The sequence below is a fragment of the Amblyomma maculatum genome, chromosome 11 (genome assembly GCF_055883805.1).
Source record: "Amblyomma maculatum isolate TAMU_Amacu chromosome 11, ASM5588380v1, whole genome shotgun sequence".
Lineage (NCBI taxonomy): Eukaryota > Metazoa > Arthropoda > Arachnida > Ixodida > Ixodidae > Amblyomma > Amblyomma maculatum.
Window position 1 is genome coordinate 55,539,288 of NC_139354.1, and position 12,784 is coordinate 55,552,071.

Genomic DNA, 12,784 nt, shown 5'->3' on the forward strand with positions numbered 1-12,784 from the left:
GTCGATACTTCTCCGCATTCTTCCTTGGTACGTAATCCGAACTTTGAATCATAGATAAGCTCGACTGTTCCGAGGTAATGAACGCAAGTAATGACCTCTTCACATGATTTGGCCCAAAAGCGGACGTATTAGTTTTTCGCCACTACCACTAAATATTCTTCATTCATTACAAACTTGTCTTTTTTTAAATGGGGCAAGCAAACTTCTGAGCGGATGAACAAGTTTATGTAATTATCTGAAGTAACTATATTTAGTCAAACATTTCGAAAGAGACTATTTTGGTCATGAAAATAGCGCACTGCCGCCATCTTATTCAAAAGGATTGTTCCAATTACCGCACGATCGCGCTTATTTCGCATGCTAGCCAGGTAATGTTGAAAATCCTCCAAGGAAGGCTGCAGCAGTATGTGGATCGGGAGCTTCCGGACGTGCAAGCTGGGTTTCGCAAGGGCAGAGGAACTAGAGACCAAAGTGCCAACCTTCGCTGGATCATGGAAAAAGCAAGAGAGTTCCAGAAACCCATCTACTTCTGCTCTATTGATTATGCGAAAGCGTTTGACTGCGTAGATCACAGCAGATTGTGGCAAGCTCTCCAGGAGATGGGAGTTCCAATTCACCTCATCTGTCTCCTCAGGAACCTGTATGAAGGACAAGAGGCCACAGTCAGAACTGGGCATGGTCTTACTAATTGGTTTCCGATTGAGAAAGGAGTGTGGCAAGGCTGCATACTGTCGCCCTGCCTATTTAACCTATATGCATAGTGCATCATGGGGTAGGCCGGTCTAGACGAGTCTTCAGCTGGAGTGAAGATTGCTGGAAAACGTATCAACAATCTTAGATATGCGGATGAGACCACTTTAATGGCAGAAAGTGAAGTGGAACTCAAGAAACTTCTGATGCGCGTACAAGAAGAGAGTGAGAAGTTTGGGCTTAAACTGAACATTAAAAAGACAAAGATCATGGCGTCTTGCCCTAGCAAGTCCTGGACCATTAATGGACAAGAAGTGGAAGCTGTGACAGATTTTCTCTTCATGGGCTCCAAGATTACCTCGGAAGGAGACTGCAGCCATGAAATTAGGAGACGCCTGCTTCTGGGAAAGAGAGCAATGGTTAGCCTTGACCGCCTAGTAAAGAGCAGAGACATTAGTCTGCCAACCAAGATCTGTATAACTCATGCTATGGTATTTCCAGTTGTGATGTATGGATGCGAGAGTTGGACTGTGAAGCAGGCTGACCGCCGAAGAATTGACGCGTTTGAATTGTGGTGCTGGCGAAGACACTTGAGAGTTCCTTGGACTGCCAGAAGATCAAATCAGTCGATATCGTCGACCATAAACCCTGACTGCTCATTGGAGGGTCAAATTCTAAAGTTAAAGATTAGCTACTTTGGTCATCTGATGAGAAGAGAGGAGTCGCTGGAGAAAGATTTCATGTTGGGAAAGGTTGAGGGTCGCCGGAGAAGGGGTTGGCAGCGAACGCGATGATTAGATGGCATCCTCGAGGCACTGCAGATGAAGTTATGTGATGTTAGGAAGATGGTGAGAGACCAGAAAGCGTGGCGTCACATGGTCCATGGGGTCTCGAAGAGTCGGAAACGACTGAACGACTGAACTGAATACATGCTTTCTGAATTTGTGACAAACAGATTAGATTATTAAGTGGCAAGACACCAGTGCTATTCACTTTTATTTTTTGAATGAGTGATATATTTCCGAGCACACGATATTTGTTATTAGTGTGCTCACCCATGAGCACGAGCAATTTCGCAAAATTACTTTACTCGCATAAGAAATTGTTGCGCCGCTAGGCAAAAATGATCATAAATGAAGCAAATGATCTAAACGCAGCGAATTTTGTGGCTATGACTGAGAAAATAGTAAAGTCTACAAATAACAAGGCTGCGCCCTATTTTGCAGCGTAAAAAGAATAAAAACATTTTCGCCGGAGTAAAGAAAGAGAGAAATCAGCTCACATATCTGGACGCGACTCAGAGACCTTGGAATAAACATTTCTCATCTTTAGGTGCCAAAGTCCTCTAGCATATGTTTGCTACTAGTATCAGAACCAGAGGCTGCAACTCGGGAAGTTTTCTTAGCTCGCAGCATGTGTCTTAAGTGCAGAAGACGCAGACGCCATAGTAAGTGCGTACCCTGGTGAACACATCAGTATCCGCATATGAAAATTGAATTCACTGTATAAGTGACAACAATCGCCATAAAAAAGTGCCCCCCCCCCCCCCCCCCCCATGCACGTGGCTTGCTTTCTATGTTCGCCCCACAGTGAGTGACTTCTCCTCATCTTTTGGTGCACACAATAAGGCAGTAGCAAAATTATTCGGCCGCATTTATAATTATATTTGGGACAATCGGGATCAGTATACCACCGCTGACTGCATCTACATCAACGCTTTTAAAGGCGGAGAGAAAGTAGCTAACATTATTAATAAAGTGTATCGTTATCTTCAAAATGTAAATGTAGAAAGACATCTATGCGTCCATCTAAATTTAAGATCTACAATTATTGATGAAATTGCTGCTTTGCTACTTTTAATCGCACTAAGGCCACAACGACCTATTAGTAGACGGAATGTGGTAGCTAGGCAACTTTTAGCACAGAGAAGTGCCCTCACAAGACCACTCAATACAATAGACATCTACACTGACGCTGCAATTAGAAATGAAAGGGTGAGTGTGGCATGGGTGTGTGTGCCAGCGCCTCAGCACAACGGACAGCACACGTGCCACCTACCTGGAGGAACAATTTTACACTCCGAGTTGCTTGCCATATGGGGAGCCATAAATACCATTACGACCGCTGCAGCCAGAAAAGATAACTTCAATGGTTATCGAATTTTAACCAAATCATATGCAGCGATTGCAGAGCTGACGGCACCAACTACAGACGACGCAGTGGCCAAGGACATCAGAAAGAGGCTGAAGGGAATGCGGGAAGTTGGACTAGAAATTCAAATTATATGGACACCGGGACATACTGGCACGGACGGGGGAAACGCAGCCGCGCAAGCGGCCGCCGCGCAAGCGGGTGGGCTCGCTGAAACGTACAATGCCCCACACCCCAACTCCATGCCTACACCGACAGACTTAAATCCTTACCAAACAATGCTCACTAAGGGCTCCTCTGGCAGATCGATGATGCACTATGTACGCACAAAAATAAAACACGACAGTAAGCTTAGATTACATGAAGCGACACCAACGCCGGTGTTTGAGGACACGAAAGGGCTCACTCGACCACAAGAAATATTTCTCAACAAAGTAATAACAAACGCTGCTTACACACCGCACATACTTGACAAGTGGTTTCTCCGAAGACACGAAACACTCAAACACAACATATGCACGCACTGTCAGGAACAGTGTACAGCAGACCTAGAACATCTTATATGGCAATGTCCATCGTTTTCACAAGGAAGAAACAAAATTACGCATATTCCACACGACGACATGCCCACATTAGCAGGTCAGGTTATATCAAGCACCGAAATACAACACTCCATTGCTACATACGGCAGTGAGAGCGGCCTGCTTCGAGTAGTGTGAGAGAGGTCGACTCACAGCGCGAAGATCGGCCGCATGGCAAGCAACAAGCAACAGCTTGAAGAACCGTTAAGACGAAGAAGTTACACTCCCATCCCTCCCAACTCCCCAAGAACCCAAACAGCGGCCGAGAGCCATCCCTTCCTTTCAATAAAGGCTTCATTCATTCATTCATTTTTTGTCTCTAATACGTGCATACTTTTATTAAGAGCCGCTCTCGCGCAGCTTAGTTGTCTATGTCTCTTTTATCGTTCATCGCGCCTTTCTTTGGGTCCTCGCTCAATTTACCTTATCGTCATAACTCGCCGTTTTATACAAGTTTTTGTTTTTTCGGTCAATTTAAAGCCTGTATCTTACCAAAGCAGCTGAGGCTATGAGAAGCCCTCCTGAAGGCGTGACCAGCTCGAAGACCAGTGCTTGTACAGCACGCGTAGTTCATCACTCGACAGGAAATTGATATTTGATGGTCAGGTGATGTGTTTATTGAATAAAGATGGTCGCCTAAAATTTACTTGTTCTTCTGGTGCTGGCACGTGGTCACTATTCCTTACTTGAAGATCGGTGAAGGAAGACTTAGAGTAGGCTTTCTTCATTCATAGATAGTGCATATTAGAACGGCTCATTTAAAGCTTGAAACTGGTCAGCAGAAATATTTATAAAATTGTGGATAAGGGTTTAAACACGAGGAGCTGTGTCAAAAGGGATACATCAAGAGAACGAAAACAACGGAGACAGCAGAAGCATACACTAATTTTGTGGCATGAGTGCCAGAATATACTTCGCTGCCTTCAGCGCAACAATTTGTTTTGGTATTGGGCGCGAAGTGCTCAAACATGACCTTTAATATTACCTGGTTCCAAGTAACCGGATCTTATATGCAGTGCAGTGACAACCTGCCTCGTTCCTCGATAATGCTGCCTCTTACTGACAAGCTCAGACAATGTCGACGTATCTTAGGTTTATGGGGCATTTAAATTCTCACGAACAGCAAACTCAGCTTGCGGTGCTACGGCGGGTTATTAGCACGCGTTTGCTCTACGCGTTTCGCCGATATTTTAAATTGAGCAAACATCTTTAGGAAAAGCAAGCTTCACAAAAATGTGTCATTTTTGCTCGTGCAGGTGCCACCGAAGCTATTAAGAGAAAAGCCGTGTTCCCGATACCTGGCCACCCGGAGTAAACTCCTGCGAGTTTCCGGATGAACGGCAAATTGAACGGAATGGTAATAATATCCCCGTCCTCGGTTGCAGCGACCGCGGAGTACAATCTCAGCGAGGCCGACGTTTCGCCGCATCCCGATGAAAGTTGGCCCGAAGATTCCATATTCGAGGAAGAATTCTCCGTGAATTTCCAGCGGGCCGTGACTGTGCTGGGCTATCTGTACACCTTCTTCATCCCTCTGCTTATTGTGCTCGGACTGGTTGGAAATGGCCTTTCCTTCGTCACATTCCTGTTCACGAGGCTCAAAGTGCGAGCGTCGAGCTTCTATCTGGGAACCTTGGCGCTATCCGACTTTGGCTACCTCTTCCTCATGGCCTTCGTCTGGCTTGACAAACAAGGCGTTAAGGTAGGTCACCTCACACATTCACTTCCTCATGTAACAGCAAGGATATATTCTAGAGATAGACTGCATGCTACTAGTTTGCGAACTCACGCTAAGCCTAAAACCACTTCAGAATAATATTGGTATAGTTCATATCACTTACAATATATGCGATGGCGAGCTGGTAAGTCAGCGGCCACCCTTGTGCATGTTCTATGTTTGCCTACTTCCAGCTCCTAATTTCCGATAAATGAAAACACTTACTAATGAATATTTTGAACTTGCTTGCAATAAACTTCGAGCACAATTTATGTGTTCTTGTACCCAACACATAGCTCAGCAAACAGTATACTAAGTGAATGATCCGATCGCCAAAACACTGTAGGTTGGGTTCATCCCATCACTACGAAAACGGGCTAAAAGTTATAAGCGAAAGCTATTTAATAATAAAAATCTAAATTAACATGTCGTCCTTCTGGCAGCCTCATAAATAGCATTTATTTTTTTTTAAGCTCGTCTGGCTATTAAATTATTGGAAGCCGGCAAAGACTTCTGGGAGCGCTCTTATTTGACATAGGCAGAGCATCAGAACGACTCTTCAGTTTACTCAGGCGCCATTATTGTAAAATGGTGCCTACAGCTATTAGCAAGAAGTGGTCGCGACAATCATGTGTAAACGTTTTCACTGAGTATTGGCTACCTTTGGCTCGCCTAATATTCTTGTATTTTGCTGCGACGAATTTTCGCTCACAAAAATATTAGCGTATAAAAGAGCGCAAAACTCTCGCTAAGGTGCGGCCGCATTATATGTAGTGAATTTTCGTCTGCATTCTCATACGGGTTGATCACATTTTCCGTAACGTTTAGCAATCGGTCAAAAATTTCTTGCCATGGTCTATACCATAATATCGAGCTTTTCATATTCAATTTAGTCTATTTACTTGGAGTTCCCTTCTTTGGCTTTCTGGTACAGGAACGAAAATGCTTTGTTAGGAAATGTGTCACTACAATGTATCTGTCTAAGAAAAGTAGGAAGCTAAAGAGGAATCACTATATGGTCCTATATTGGTCGTCAGACCAAAGCGGATTTTCCCTACATCAGCTGTCACGTCGGTAAAAGAGATTCAGATTCTGATCCTTCATTCACTGTAAAACACTCATCCGAAACTTTCAGTCCAAGCCACTGGAAACTCTTATTCAACCGCATGCACAAATCACAAGGCAGCCAGAATATGAAAATCTTCCTAACGTAAGAAACACTCAAAGGTTGAATTTGCTTCGAGTTCAGTTTTTTTATGACTAACATCAAGTTGTATTTTACATGGCACAAAAAGTGCGTCCAGTATGGTTCGCCGCTTTTTTAATCCTGGGCCAAGGGGCACACCTACATCATGTCAGCCGTGAAATGTATATGTGAATAATGAATTATTCTTAATAAGCACAATCTATAGCTGCATTCTTCTTGGTATAAAATAGTTTTTCGAACCACATAAAGTAGATTAAAAGATGATTCTGGGCCTTTTTCATGCGAAGACCTCAGCTGTGGTGGTACAGATGCTGAACCTGGACATCTTCCCCGTGCTGCTATTTGGGTGCAGATGCTGAATAAGCGGGGAATGTGCCAGGGAATCTTGTACCTGTCGTCGGCGTTCAGCTTCTGGTCCGTGTGGCTGACTGTGACGTTCACGGCGGAGCGCTGCTTCGCAGTCCAGTGCCCTCTTTGGCGGCTTCAATTGGGCACCCGCTGTCGGGCCAGGGTCACCGTGGCAGCTACTGCCGCCGCGTCTCTTCTGCTCAATGCCTACCTCCTTCTGCTCACAGATGTAATCGTCGAGGAAGACGGCGCTTCAGTGTGTCACCACAGACCGGAGTTTGAACAGTGAGTTGGCCGCTTGCCTAGAGAAATCACATGATGATGATGTCTGCCTGTAGGAACTGTTTACTTTATTTTTTTTGCTATATTTCCCATATACAGGGTGTTTCCGGCACAATTTCTGTAACCTTAAATACAGTGGGCTTCGAACACAAAAAAAATATTATTTGCAGGAAGAAAGACTGCATGTCGGGCACAATTAATATCCGGTAAAACCATCTAATTATCAAGCTGGGATTCTAATACTCAATAATTTACACTTTAGTTATGACAGATGGTGGTCAGTTCCCATGGCAATTTTGGAACCCGTGATCAAGACAATTCTACATTTGCTCTAAATAATAATAACTGGTTGACAAGAAAGAGAGAGAGAGGGAGAAAACTTTTAATGAGCATAATAATCAGTAAGAATTCGCAGGAGCTGGGTGGTCGGTGCCCCTAGTCCAGGGCTCCGCTGGCAAGAAAGAGAAGGCAAAGTATCTGTGACACTTGTTCTATGGAGACCTGAACCGCGCCGTAAAGACGAGAGAACGGTGGCAATGAAATTATGAAGACAGGAAGATGTGCGGTAATGGAGTGCCAGGAGCTCTGCTTCTTGAACTGTGTCGTGATGATGATTTAGCATTAGTGGCAGTCCTTCCCATTAAACAGGGCAGGACAAACAATTCTCCCATCTAAAAATTCGGAACCAAGGAAATGCATTAAAATGCATTAAAAAAAACAGATCCCCTGGGCTCTGTTCCACGACCCACGGACGCCTTTTCGTTTCGTCTTCTTAAAAATGCAGCCGCCGGTGGTCGGAATCGAACCGGGGTTATCCGCATCAGTAGTCGTGCATTTTAACCACTGAATCACCGCGGCAGAGATTTTTGAAGCGGCGAAAACTTGAATTTGTGACCTACTGCAGCGCGACAAAATTTGGCGTTTTTTTCTCAGTTGCGAAACCGAAACTGAGCGCAAGAGACATGCAGGAAGCTCTCTACAGAAGCGACTTGCGGTGATGCCGTGATGCAGTACCAACGGCGCTAAATTTGAACTTTCTGCTCTAGCGTCATGTGTCATGCACTTTGCTTACTGCCGTCGCTCTTCAATATCCCTACCACGCCGCTAGCATTGACTGCTCTTTACACTGCACTAAGCTCCGAAGAAAACTATAGTGCATGGCAAAGCGCTGGCGCGCTTCCAGTGCTGCTTTCTGTGTCATTTGATCCAGCTTAGCAGCTGTCTGAGATGGTGTTTGTATAATTGTAACTCAAATTGTTTGTTACTGTGTTCTGTCGTTTGAAATTTTAGATGTGTTATTAATTTTATATGTATTAATGATTCCCTTCCTGTCATGACCCTCAGTAAGGATTAACAGTATGAATAAACAAATAAGCGCTGTTACCACTGCTGAGGTCACATGTCGCTTGTTTATACAACAGCCGGTTAGTTTAGTTTCCCACGGGTTAGTTTTGGTTTCGGATGGCAAACAGTACCGTATTTCCTCGAGCTCCAGGGATATAGAAAATTAGCTTTTTTTCGTTGTTGACGGTGATATTCCATCGTCTTCTTCATGGTTTCGAACTGCTCATTGGGCCTAACAACCCAACTTCGATAATTAGAAAGTTCTTTAGTTTTACGTATTAAGCTGGACAACTAGAGGAGGTTTGCTGTATATGTTTGTCCGTTGTAGCAGTGTTTACTCCTGAAGGTATCGTTATGTTTGTTTCGAACTGACTGTTTCTTAAAATTAGGTATTGTCTTTGATGAAACGCCTGGTATATTTCTGTGGGACGAGATCTAGGGAAATTTACAGGAATGAGATGAAACAGCCAGGCCGAAAAGACTACCGACAGACTGTGCTGATATGTACAGGTAGGGACAAATGTCTCTGGACAGCACGTCTAGTAATTTTGGAATACAACCACAATGTAAACGAATTATTATCTGCTTAATGTGTAAGCAAAAAACAGCCCAACAACCGAGACAAGAAAGTATAATGGAAACGGGATCAGCTCTTGTCTGTCTTGTTTCCATTGTTGCGCTGTTTTTAGCTTAATTATGTACCAACTCGCTCAACTTGCCGTTTTGCTAATGTGTAAGCATCAAGTAGCTATGTTGAGGAATTTGTCACTAGCAATTCGTCGGCAGGTTTGCGTTGAAGGGGGAGGGGGGAAAATGGTTGGATTCGATAGAGGATGTGGAGTCATAAGCTAATTAAAGAGCCACATAAGCCAATCGGAACTCGAAATACCCAACCAGATTAATGGCGATGTTCAAAATGACCACGTGATAGATCACTTTTTGGACATTGCCATAGTGGCGTAGTTATGACGACGTCGGGATGTGACTTTATTGTGTTTCGAGAGCTCTGCTGAATCTGCAATGGAGAAATGGGAAAGCCCGAGCGCTCCTGCTGCACACAGTACTTCGCGCGCCCGTGTCGAACACAACCAGGGCTCCGTCGAACTCATTAACGTTCATCGGAGTTCTATAATTGGTTTACAGGAAAGGAAAGGCGAGTATCTGACACTCGCGGAATCTGGCTGACACATCTCATGCTCAAATCTCACCGACGCAACATTTTAAGGCGAAAGCCTTCATTACCTCATTGTTACCGCCAGCAAAAGTGTCGAGACAGGATGACGTCATGGAGGTATCGACCAATTACAGAGCACCACCACAGTATGCTTGAATGCATGCCTCATAAGACTACATGTCAATCAATGATCAATTACCAATCAGTGACTAATTAATAATGCATAAAAATATTTACTTATTGATTGATTTGTTGACTGTCCTTTATTGAATAGGAAGTCTCAAGGCAATGGATGGGGTAAATGGGAGTAGGCAGGTCGTCACTCAAATCATATTGCTCTGACCAGGCCGCTAAGGGAGCCATATTTGGCAAGTATCATTTGTGTGTTAGCATCGGTTCCTAGAAGCGAACGGTAGTTCAGGCGGTAGGGTTCGATCTCGGAGCGTCAAGTAGAAAAAGCAGGGCAATCCTACAGTAGACTAGATATGCCGCCGTGAGTTAGAGTCTTACAGGGGGGGCACGTAATCATTTCCTCTGTATACTGACACCAGGGGGCCATAATACGTGGCGCGTAAGCCGCATGGACAATGAACTTATTCAAGAAGGTTTCTTGACTTTGGGTGAGGAGGGTTTTTGCTTAAAAGGTGGGTCTGGTGTTGCCACCTGCATGCGATGCTGACTGAGGCTACGAAGTCGGGTCCGTGTATAGTGCATAAGGACAAGAGAAGAGGAGTGTTGCCCGTCCAAGGTCGAGTAAGGATGAAGCAAGGGGAGTGGGGAAGTAAATGTAGACATGCCAGCTACCAAGGAAGCTGCGGCGTGTGCCGTCACATTGCCCCTTCTGATTCGTCTGATTGACCTAGGGTCCACTGACTGCATGCTGACTGCGAGTTGGCGGCGTTTTATGAGGCGCTGCATGGCCGTAGCAGTTGCATCTTGCGAGCCTGGAGTAGCGATTTCCTTGTAGGCTTCATAGGAATCAGTAAGAATACATATTTATTCAGTTATAATTTCTACTTAGTGCCAGTTGCGTAATTAAGTAAATAATTACTAATCAATGCCGCGACTACCGCAGTATGCGCGAATGCGTGCCTCATATGGTCATATGCCAATAAATGATGAATTACATTACTAATTATCGACTAAATATTGATTGATTTCCAATTAGTTCCAGTTCCTTATAATTAAATACAAAGTTATGCTCCACACCGGGTCGAAATCAACCACACAACAGTAAACATAGAACAACTTCGAAGATACAAGTGAGCGCGATCACGTCGTTAGTGAGCAGATGCATCCCCGAAATGCTTGCACTTGAGGACAGGCGCAAAGTTGGCGCAGCACTCAGGCTTTCGCCTTTCATCACTTTAGTCCCCAAAGTGTCCTAGAATTTTTACCATGAACCTAGAAATTATTTCGCTATAAAAATAAAAGAATATACGCAGCTTGTTGCAGAATGTCGCCAAAAACGCAACTGCTATCACGAATTTCTCAGTGTGAAATCTCTACAAGAGGCACGCGATATACCGTGCCCAGCAGCAATGCTCAAAATGCCGTCTTTCTCCACTGCAGGTTCTGCAATGCTCTCCCATATGTTTTTGTAGCCCACATGAAAGAACTAATGTTTGGCTTTCACATCGACAAGCGTTTTCCGAGTCTACAGGCTGATATGAAAGCTAAGCGCTTTGATTGGAGTTTGTGTGGCCCACCGACCTTTGTCTCTGATAGTATTTGTGAGCACCGCTTGGACCTCTACAGTTGCTGCACCGCTAAAATGTATTCATTCAATCTCATGGGTACTATTTTGTGGTATACCGCAGAGCTTCGGCCGTGCAAGCCTGTGCGATAAAGGGATCAGGAACATCTTCAGCTAGCGCTTCAGAGTGTCACATGACGGCAGTTCAGTTCAGTCGTTCAGTCGTGTCCGACTCTTCGTGACCCTATTGACCATGTCACGCCACGCTTTCCGGTCTCTCACTATCTTCCTAACATCACATAACTTCATCTGCAGTGCCTCGAGGATGCCATCTAACCATCGCGTTCGCTGCCTACCCCTTCTCCGGCGACCCTCAACCTTTCCCAACATCAAATCTTTCTCCAGCGACTCCTCTCTTCTCATCAGATGACCAAAGTAGCTGAGCTTTAACTTTAGAATTTGACCCTCCAATGAGCAGTCAGGGTTTATGGTCGACAATATTGACTGATATGATCTTCCGGCAGTCCAAGGAACTCTCAAGAGTCTTCGCCAGCACCACAATTCAAACGCGTCAATTCTTCGGCGGTCAGCCTTTTTCACAGTCCAACTCTCGCATCCATACATCACAACTGGAAAGACCATAGCACGAGTTATACGGATCTTGGTTGGCAGACTAATGTCTCTGCTCTTTACTAGGCGGTCAAGGCTAACCATTGCTCTCTTTTCCAGAAACAGGCGTCTCCTAATTTCATGGCTGCAGTCTCCTTCCGAGGTAATCTTGGAGCCCAAGAAGAGAAAATCTGTCACAGCTTCCACTTCTTGTCCCTTGATGCTCCAGGACTTGATAGGGCAAGACGCCATGATCTTTGTCTTTTTAATGTTCAGTTTAAGCCCAAACTTCTCACTCTCTTCTTGTACGTGCATCAGAAGTCTCTTGAGTTCCGCTTCACTTTCTGCCATTAAAGTGGTATCATCCGCATATCTAAGGTTGTTGATACGTTTTCCAGCAATCTTCACTCCAGCTGAAGACTCGTCCAGACCAGCCTTCCTCATGATGCACTCTGCATATAGGTTAAATAGGCAGGGCGACAGTATGCAGCCTTGCCTCACTCCTTTTTCAATTGGAAACCAATCAGTAAGACCATGCCCAGTTCTGACTGTGGCCTCTTGCCCTTCATACAGGTTCCTGAGGAGACAGATGAGGTGAATTGGAACTCCCATCTCTTGGAGAGCTTGCCACAATCTGCTGTGATCTACGCAGTTAAACGCTTTCGCATAATCAATAAAGCAGTAGTAGATGGGCTTCTGGAACTCTCTTGCTTTTTCCATGATCCAGCGAAGGTTGGCAACTTGGTCTCTAGTTCCTCTGCACTTGCGAAACCCAGCTTGCACGTCCGGAAGCTCCCAATCCACATACTGCTGCAGCCTACCTTGGAGGATTTTCAACATCACCTTGCTAGCATGCGAAATTATCGCGATCGTGCGGTATTTGGAACAACCTTTGGCACTGCCTTTCTTTGGAATGGGGATGTAAACTGACCTCCTCCAATCCTGTGGCCATTGCAGGGTTGTCTAAATCTTCTGACATAATGTA

The 12,784-nt window shown here is 44.8% G+C and overlaps 1 protein-coding gene across 1 annotated transcript in view; it reads left to right on the forward strand.

The window, feature by feature from the left end:
• Positions 1 to 4,737: 4,737 nt before the first annotated feature.
• LOC146173832 (uncharacterized) overlaps positions 4,738 to 12,784 on the forward strand; it is a 28,933-nt gene continuing 20,886 nt past the window's right edge. Inside the window, exons 1-2 of the mRNA XM_084583720.1 lie at positions 4,738 to 5,124; positions 6,699 to 6,979. Coding sequence (XP_084439846.1) covers positions 4,756 to 5,124; positions 6,699 to 6,979 — 650 coding nt within the window. The 5' untranslated portion in view covers positions 4,738 to 4,755. The remainder of the gene's footprint in view (positions 5,125 to 6,698; positions 6,980 to 12,784) is intronic.